The 9,616-nt window shown below is 48.9% G+C and overlaps 1 protein-coding gene across 1 annotated transcript in view; it reads right to left on the bottom strand.

Annotated features, from left to right (window-relative positions):
* Nucleotides 1-3,383: 3,383 nt before the first annotated feature.
* The window catches only part of vdac3 (voltage-dependent anion channel 3), a 15,648-nt gene continuing 9,415 nt past the window's right edge, over nucleotides 3,384-9,616 (bottom strand). The window contains exons 4-9 of the mRNA XM_084440008.1: nucleotides 9,563-9,582; nucleotides 8,549-8,601; nucleotides 7,804-8,031; nucleotides 6,013-6,163; nucleotides 5,122-5,179; nucleotides 3,384-4,695 (exon numbers count right to left, since the gene is read on the bottom strand). Coding sequence (XP_084296134.1) covers nucleotides 4,604-4,695; nucleotides 5,122-5,179; nucleotides 6,013-6,163; nucleotides 7,804-8,031; nucleotides 8,549-8,601; nucleotides 9,563-9,582 — 602 coding nt within the window. The 3' untranslated portion in view covers nucleotides 3,384-4,603. The remainder of the gene's footprint in view (nucleotides 4,696-5,121; nucleotides 5,180-6,012; nucleotides 6,164-7,803; nucleotides 8,032-8,548; nucleotides 8,602-9,562; nucleotides 9,583-9,616) is intronic.

Genomic DNA, 9,616 nt, shown 5'->3' on the forward strand with positions numbered 1-9,616 from the left:
ATACATAATTTCACAAATGTGTTTGACATTCTTTATTCCAGTAATTCCTTAAAGTGGGTTTGAGGCTCTAACTATGCCTTGCATCCCAGGGGGAGAACTTGTTCTGGGCCAGTTTGGACTTGGTACTGTGGGGCCAGGTCACAATCCAGGTCTTCAGCTTGCCTCTCTTCTTACTGGGGAGGGAGAGGGAGGAGGAGGGAGGAGGAAGGAAGCCCTGTTTGGTGGAGAGGCTGTGGCTGTCTACGGTGGCTCAGGAGTCCAGACAAGGCGGCGGTGGCTGTCTACGGTGGCTCAGGAGTCCAATGATCTGAGAGGGTTGGCGGCTACAGGCCCGGCTCCTCCTGTCCACATGGCGGCGTGTCCTTGGGTCAGACACTGAACCCCACGTTGCACCAAAGCGCCTTGCATGGGTGGCAGCTGGCGGGTGGCACACTGGTGTATGAATGAGAGGCCATTGTGAAGTGCCATTTCCGCCAGCTACTGGCAACACACAAGCAGAACTGTTTGCATACAGCCCTGGTCCGGGTAGATGAGTTTCTCCTTGTGTGTGTGAAAATAGTGTAGCTCATATTGAAGTCTTAGTTGAACTAGTGCATGCTAACCAGGTTGGACCCCCCTGGTCCTGGGAGTAGCAGCCAGGTTTTTCTCCAGCTAGACTCACCTGGTCATCCAGGGAGGACCTCTGTGGTCAGGGACACACAACACCACCGACCACAGCCAGACCAGAGTTAAGAACTGGAACCCTCCCTCTCTCTGAAACGTCAGCTCCTGAGATCAGGCTCCTCATGATCCCATCCATACTGAGGTTTCTACTCAACACCAGGGTTACAGGGGTGAGGTCTGATGTCATTTTCTAGGTTTAAAGGATAGCATTGTCGCCATTTGGTTCTGAGTTCTAAATGGGAAAAATGAATGGGATTCACAAAAAAATCCCCAAAATAAGGTCTGTGTTTAACAGAGACTCCCAGACTGGAGTATGTTTTGTTACAAAAGTTAAAATAGGCCTACATAATTAAAGATGGGTTTGGGAATTTTGAAGCTTTTCGATGTTGCAAGTGCTATGCTAAACATTTTTGAAACTGGACTCCATGAGTCAAATGGCGCACAAAGAGATTATGGCCGGGGTGGGAGGGATCGGTGTGGGAGGGGCCGGGGTGGGAGGGATCGGCACACAATCTTCCCGGCCCGCTTCAGGGTCCTGGAGTTGTGCAGGACCAGGAGGGAGGGCAGATTTTGACCGGGAGGGCTGGTTGCAGCCAATCACCTTCTCGGCCAATCGGATGACGCGCTGCAGTTTGGCCCTGTTTTTGGCTGTAGTGGAGGAGTACCAGATGGAGGTGGTGAGGATGGACTCGATGATGGAGGTGTAGAAGAGTACCATCATTGTCTTTGGTTGTCCGAATTTCTTCAGCTGCCTCAGGAAGTACATCCTCTGCTGTGCCTTCTTCGCGAGGGAGCTGGTGTTTAGTTCCCATTTGAGGTCCTGGGAGATGGTGGTGCCCAGGAAGCGGAAGGAGCGGACAGTGGTCACTGAGGTGTCATTCAATGTGGTGGGGGGGGGTTCTTTCTTAAAGGACAATGCTCGTTTTTGACAACCTGGACCTTATTTACGACATATTATAAGACGTTTGACTCACCGAGATCACTTTGGTGTAGTTCGGAGGCATGTAGAAGAAATGTAAAATCCAGCGCGAGCCAGTATATCCATGTAATGGCGGTGGTGGGGGCACTTAGAATGCAGTTTCTAAAAATCTATTTTCTGCCACGAAACGGTTGTTTTCATCAATCTGTCTTGATGAATCGCTAGTTGTGCTTACATAGAGCATAACTGTTGTGGTTTTCACATGCCATGATCTTTAGAGACGTCTTTCGAAACGAAATAGCTTCCTCACTTGCTCCAGCACTAATGCGCACAGCGCGCAATCGTTGCTCCAGCACGCTGTGCGCATGCGTGCTGGAGCAAGTGAGGAAGCTATTTCGTGTCTAAAGACGTTTCTAAAGATCATATTACAGAGGCATGTGAAATACCACAACAGGCCTATGCTCTCTATGTAAGCACAACTAGCGATTCATCAAGACAGATTGATGAAAATAACTGTTTCGCGGCAGAAAATAGATTTTTAGAAACTGCATTCTAAGTGCCCCCACCACCGCCATTACATGGATATACTGGCTCGCGCTGGATTTTAAATTTCTTCTACAAGCCTCCGAACTACACCAAAGTGATCTCGGTGAGTCAAACGTCTTATAATATGTCGTAAATAAGGTCCAGGTTGTCAAAAACGAGCATTGTCCTTTAAGTCCACAATCATCTCCACTGTTTTAAGAGTGTTGAGCTCCAGGTTGTTTTGGCCGCACCAGGGCAGCAGCTGGTCGATGTCCCACCTGTAGGCGGACCTGTAGATGAGACTGATGAGGGGGGTGTCGTCCGCAAACTTCAGGGGCCGGATGCACAAAACACCTTAAGTTAATATTTCCCTTAAAATCTGAGTTAAGATTTCCTTAAAATAAAATATGTTGCACAAACACCCTTCTTCTACTTAAGTTTTCCTTAAAATGTATTTAAGGTTTTCCTTTCCTTAAAAAGACAATAATTTTCCAGAGGGAGGCATGCAAACCAGTTCACCCATTTCAGCCAATAGGAGGACTGTAAGAATTCTTCAGTGATCTCTGAACGAGACGATTGAGTAAAAAAAATGTTGAGTACTGTGTTAGCTATATCATAGGACATACTACATAAACGTGTAGCATACACAACATAGCATGAATACTTCATTCAGCAACTTGGAGTACACTACACAGTCTAGAGACTGGTCTACATGAGGCTCACAGAAACCCCCCCACACACACACTCACTCTCTCTCTCTCTCACACACACACAGATGCACATATATACACATTCTCTCTCACCCCCCCCAATGCCCTGTGTGTTCCCCACAGAGTAAGGGGCGGAGCCCGGTCAGTGGAGGACACACCCCCTCCTCAGTACCGCCTCTACTGACCTATAACCTCCTTGGTACACACACAACACACACACAATTGTGCAAAATTTTGCAATTTCCCCCTGGGATCACCTACCTACCTAAACACACCCACGTAGATGCTCCAGACATTTTGTGTGTGTCTGTGTGTGTGTGTGTGTGTGTGTCTGTTTCGCCACCTACACCGTGTGATGTGCGTGTGTCTCACCATGCACAATGTGACAAATAAAGATGGCAGTTTTCTCACTTCCATAAAGTCTGTCTGCCTGTCTGTCTGTCTGTCTGTCTGTCTATATCTACAGTACAACTTGGTAGTGAAGTATGACATCATTGCTGTTAGTCAGCGAGACAGCTGACCTACTGTAGGAAAAAGGTATGAAAATCCATACAATCCATCAATGTGTTTGAAATTCTTTATTCCATGAATTCGTTAAAGTCAGTTTGAGGTTTTAACTATCAACAAAACCTTCCACAGCACAGACACAGAATGGAACGATAATGGTAGAGTTCCAAAATAAGGACAAAAAAACAGAAACATGACACAGAGATTAGGAAGGAAGAATTCCATAAAAAGCCCCTCTCATGACACCTGACCATAGAAACATCATCAAATAGACGGGGTTGTGTGTGTGGAGGTGGGGAGGCAGATTTCAGCCAATCAATGAGCTGAAACGAGCCGATGGTTACTCCAAAGCACTCTGGGATTGTGCTGCACCATGTCATTGTTGTCTAGTAATCATCAGGTCCTGGCTAGTAGCTAACGTGACCGTGAACACTAGGAATCAACTCCTTCTGATGGAACTGGGGGAAATAAATTGCTGTGAAATGTTAAACAAAAAAACGAATCCATTTCCCTCTGAACGATTCCACCCTGGCTTCACCAGTCTGCAGCACCAACACAGCAGGAACACCGTGAGTTACAAACACCATCTCACGCCCAGGAAAATCACCACACAATCATACTCCTTCCAGAGGGCGCCTCCATCCCGTCCGCCTCTCTCTCTCTCACACACACACACACATACTCACACACACAACAGAGAATATGCCTGAGTTGCCACAAACAAACGAGTGGTTGCTATGACCCCCGGCTCGGTGTCCAGGTCACCCCCCATGCCTAGTTTAGTGTTCTCAGGCTGGCCGAGGAGCACGGCATCGACAGACTCCTCCCGCTGACCATATCCGCTCACAATGTCATGACATCGCATTTGTTTTTGTTTACAGAGTGGTGTTGCTATGGAGATGGTATAGAGATGTGCCGAACCCAAAAAAAAAGAACCAAAAAACAACAACTCGGGTCTCGACAGTCCGTCCACTTTTATTACAGTACTGCAGGTCTGAGGGGGAGTAGGTTAAGGCCAAGAAACGGGTTGGTGTGTGTGCAAGACAAGTGTGTGTGTGTGTGTGTGAGAGAGAGTGTGTGTGTGTGTGTGTGTGTGTGTGTGTGTGTAGCACAGAGGGCGAGGTGTGTCAAGGTGTGACTGAATGGGCTTTTGAGGTTTTGTCAGATCCGGGCTCTATGCTTTCTTCTCCTCCTCCATCCTTTCCTCTCCTCCTCCTCCTTCTGTCTCCTCCTCCTCCTTCTGTCTCCTCCTCCTCCTCCTCCTGTCTTCTCTTCCTACTCATGCCTCCAGTTCGAAGCCCATGCCCACCTTGTGCCCACCAGCATTGAAGTTCTTCCCATCAATCAGAGCTGAGAGAGTGAGCTTCACTCCTACAGAGAGAGGGAGAGAGGGATGGAGAGATCTTTACTGTCAATTACTATTGCTTATTATTATTTCTATTATTTATTGATTTTCAATCTGCATACATTTTAATGTAAAGTTTTGGCAACACAGATGAACAATTTGTCATGCTAATAAAGATAATTGAATTGGGGGGGAAAAAGAAATTGAGAGAGAAAGAGAGAGAGGAGGAAGACAGAGAGGAGGGGAGAGAGAGAGAGACAGAGAGGGAGAGAGGGTGGGAGAGATGGAGAGATATAGAGAAATAGAGCCAGGGAGAGAGAGAGAGAGAGAGAGAGAGAGAGAGAGAGAGAAGGTAAACAGAAAGACTCAAAGCTGGGATATAAGAGCACATGTCTGCTGGCGATGCTGTGTGTGTGTGTGTGTGCAGGAGAGGTGCAGTAGATAATAAGCACCTGGCCTCAGGCTCTGTGTGTATCCCACCCCGATCAGGCTGGCATTGCTGACTTTGGCCTGCAGGGGGAGACAGAGGTCAGATTACAAATGCAAGTTACCTTGCTGGCACCTTATGGAAATGTATCCAAGTATGTTTATTTGTCATTATGTAGATGACGACCCAGTCCCAATGTCCACCCTTACGGACTCACAGACTTTGAGGCGCATTCCTGCTAAGTCTGTGAGGGCTTAGGGCTCTAGTCCCATTGTCAAATCGTCAAGTGCATGAGGGCTCTCTGGCAGACATTTTGAGCCCTTTATGCCCCCTTACCGTAAGTCTGCACTTCTGCAGACTTTGCCTAAGAGAATTACCCACTGTTCATATCGTTGTGACGTGAAACATGGAGTTACCTGATGAACGTCCAATAAACCATCACGGAGAGATCAACCAACCCTAACGTTCACGCTACGTTATGTTTTCATATTTTCTGCTGGACTTGCTTATCTGCTTCTCTCGCTTATAAGTATCCTTATAAATATTTTGGTTTCAATATTTTTATGTATAGGTTATCAACCCTATAGGTTTGTACATGTGGGATGAGCATCTACATGACCTCCCGATCCTATTCCCACCAAGTTTTTTAAGACTATTTTTAACTCTGTGTCTGAGGACACTTTAGCCACTGTTAACTGCTCCCTCGGTACAGGTCTTTTCCCATCGGCTCTTAAGACTGCCCTGGTTAAACCCCTCCTGACAAAAAATAACATCCTCAGTAATTTTAGACCGATTTCTAACCTACCATTTTTAGGTAAAATTTTAGATTTTTAAAAATGTAAACAGTTAAATGACTTTCTAGATGCAAATTGCCACGTTGGTGGGGTGGGGGTGGGGGTGGGGGTGGGCGACTCACAGACAGGGAGGCGTCCTTGTCCAGCTGGTACTTGGCGCCGATGCTGAAGCTGGTGTTGTTGCTGCCGGCCGCCCAGGACAACTCCACCGCCGTCTCCAGCTGCTCGTTCACCTTCTGGTAGATGGAGCCACCGAACTCTGTTCCATCATTACTGAGACCAGGAGACACAGACCAGGAGACACGTCACACACACCCAGAGACCAGGAGACACGCCACACACACCCAGAGACCAGGAGACACGCCACACACACCCAGAGACCAGGAGACACGTCACACACACCCAGAGACCAGGAGACACGCCACACACACCCACAGACCAGGAGACACGCCAGACACACCCAGAGACCAGGAGACACGCCTCAAACACCCAGAGACCAGGAGACACATCACACACACCAAGAGACCAGGAGACACGTCACACACACCCAGAGACCAGGAGACACGTCACACACACCCAGAGACCAGGAGACACGTCACACACACCCAGAGACCAGGAGACACGTCACACACACCCACAGACCAGGAGACACGCCAGACACACCCAGAGACCAGGAGACACGCCTCAAACACCCAGAGACCAGGAGACACGTCACACACACCAAGAGACCAGGAGACACGTCACACACACCCAGAGACCAGGAGACACGTCACACACACCCAGAGACCAGGAGACACGTCACACACACCCAGAGACCAGGAGACACGTCACACACACCCAGAGACCAGGAGACACGTCACAGACACGCAGAGACCAGGAGACACGCCACACACACCCAGACAGAGTTGCTGTAAGCTGATGTGTGGAAGGAGGTGTGGAGTATTGTAGAGCTTGTTTTCTTATAACATCATGTTACAGCAGCCTGCAGGCCGGTTTTCTGTAGGTTTTAAGAACCATTTTGTTCAAACTAATGTCTAATCTATGAACACAACGCGGGACAAGCTTTGTTTGTGGGACATCAGAGGCGTGGTCTTAAGAAATCAGGCAACCTTATTGGTTATTATTCTCCGCATGATTGACAGGTCGGAAAGTTCTATTGAAATATCTTCATTTGGGGGCTTTTGCCAGCAAAAAATGGTTATAGGATCAATTTGCGATTAATCATGATTAATTAATTACAGATCATGTAATTAATTAGATTTGTTTTTTTTATCGTTTGATAGCCCTAATATATATATATATATATATATATACACACACACACACTATATGGACAGATGGTACCTACACATTACACCTACAGAAGCTTTTATGACATCCATTTTAAATTCATAGGCATTAATATGGAGTTTGTCCCCCCTTTGTAGCTACTGTATAACAGTTTCCACTCTTATGGGAAGGCTTTCTACAAGATGTTGGAGTATCTGTGGGAATTTTTGCCCATTCATCCAGAAGAGCATTTGTGAGGTCAGACACGGATGTTGGACGAGAGGGCCTAGCACTCAATCTCCGTTCTAGTTCATCCCAAAGGTGTTCGATGGGCCAGTCAAGTTCTTCCACACCAACCTCACCCAACCATGCCTTTATGGACCTTGCTTTGTGCACTGGGGCACAGTCATGGAACAGAAACGGACCTTCCCCAAACTGTTCCCACAAAGTTGGAAGCATAGAATTGTCCAAAATGTCTTGGTAAGCTGAAGCATTAATTGATTTTACACACCTGTGGCAATGGGACTGAATGAAACACCTGAATTCAGTGATTAAAGGTGTGTCCCAATCCTTTTGTCCATATAGTGTGTATGTTGATCCGTATCTCTGCTGTACTGTGTATACAGTTAGCCTCTGCTACTCACACGCTGGTGTGGAGCTGGAAGTCCCCGGCCTTGTATCCCAGGGCGAAGTTGTTCTTGGCCAGTCTGGACTTGGTGGTGTCGAAGGCCATCTGGTACCCGGCCAGCCAGCCCTCGTAGCCCAGCACTGCGGCCGCGTGCACTGTGGGGCCCTCCATGTCAAAGTCCAGGTCACAGCCCAGGTTGATGAAGTCACGCTTATAGCCCGTCTTCAGCTTGGCACTCTTCTTACTGGGGAGGGAGAGAGAGGGAGGGAGAGAGAGGGAGGGAGGGATGGGGAGGGGGTGGAGGAGGGATGGAGGGATGGGTGGTAGAGAGAGGGAGGGAGGGAGGAATGGGGAGGGGGTGGAGGAGGGGTGGAGGGATGGAGGGTAGAGAGAGGGGGAGGGAGGGAGGGATGGGGTGGAGGAGGGGTGGAGGGATGGGGGGTAGAGAGAGGGGGGAGGGGAGGGGAGGAGGAAGGGGCGATGGGGGGAGGGATGGGGAGGGGGTGGAGGAGGGGTGGTAGAGAGAGGAGGGAGGGGGAGGAGGGAGGGATGGGGAGGGGGTGGAGGAGGGGGTGGAGGGATGGGGGTAGAGAGAAGGGGGAGGGGAGGAGGGAGGGATGGGGAGGGGAGGAGGTAAGTGTTCCGGGAGGGAGGAAGATAGAGATCTGTCTATTTCTATAGAACACGCTGGTAGCAGCCTGTAGTAAGTTTAGGTTAGTGGAACGTCCCTGATGTAAAGTGGACATAGTCAGACAACCTACCCAGTGTTGGGGACGAAGGACGTGTCCAGGGCCAGCTTCAGCCCCGTGGCCAGCTATATTAACACACAGACACACCAACACAAACACAGGCGCCATTACAGATACACACCCAACAAGGAGAGAGTAGCACGCTGGCTCTGGCTCACTGCAGCGTTGGGTTCTCAGTTATTTTTTATAAAATGTGGTGGACCAGACTTTTTGTTGCCATAACAAAAAGCCAGAATCGTCTCAGGTCCACTGAACCCTGAACCCTGAACCCTGAGGGCGGCTTTCACACACACTGAATAGTCCTGGACTAGGGGGAGTTGTGAATGGGGCTTCTCTGGACTAGGGGGAGTTGTGAATGGGGCTTCTCTGTTGAAAGGGTAATCTTCCTCCATGTCTGGGACCCAGCCGTCAAGGTCATGACCTCTGAGCCCCTGCAGCTGCAGCCCTGCTCTGACCTGAGATCAAGGTCATGACCTCTGAGCCCACGCAGCTGCAGCCCTGCTCTGACCTGAGATCAGGCCTCGGCTGCTCACCTCTCCAACCGCCACTTCACTGAGTTCAAACCAGGCCACTGCACCCAACTACATTCGATTAGGATCTAAATCGTGCTTATGATAACTAAATTAATGTTTGTGATTTTCAAAATTACTTTTTGAAAAGTAAAGCGTTGGACGGCCTTCAATAGGCCACCTGTGCTTTCGCAAAAGTATTTGAGACATTCAGCTCATAAATTTACCTTCTAGCCCCTTGCAATATTTGCTTTGTAGTGAGATAATGTGCTCTGGTCTCACTGTGCTGAGGTCCAGGGGGGACAGAAGATAATGTGCTCTGGTCTCACTGTGCTGAGGTCCAGGGGGGACAGAAGATAATGTGCTCTGGTCTCACTGTGCTGAGGTCCAGGGGGGACAGAAGATAATGTGCTCTGGTCTCACTGTGCTGAGGTCCAGGGGGGACAGAAGATAATGTGCTCTGGTCTCACTGTGCTGAGGTCCAGGGGGGACAGAAGATAATGTGCTCTGGTCTCACTGTGCTGTGGTCCAGGGGGTCTGGGAGGACGTGGGACTCAAAGGAGCAGCCAGG

Source organism: Borostomias antarcticus (assembly GCF_949987555.1).
Source record: "Borostomias antarcticus genome assembly, chromosome: 6".
NCBI classification, from domain to species: Eukaryota; Metazoa; Chordata; class Actinopteri; order Stomiiformes; family Stomiidae; genus Borostomias; species Borostomias antarcticus.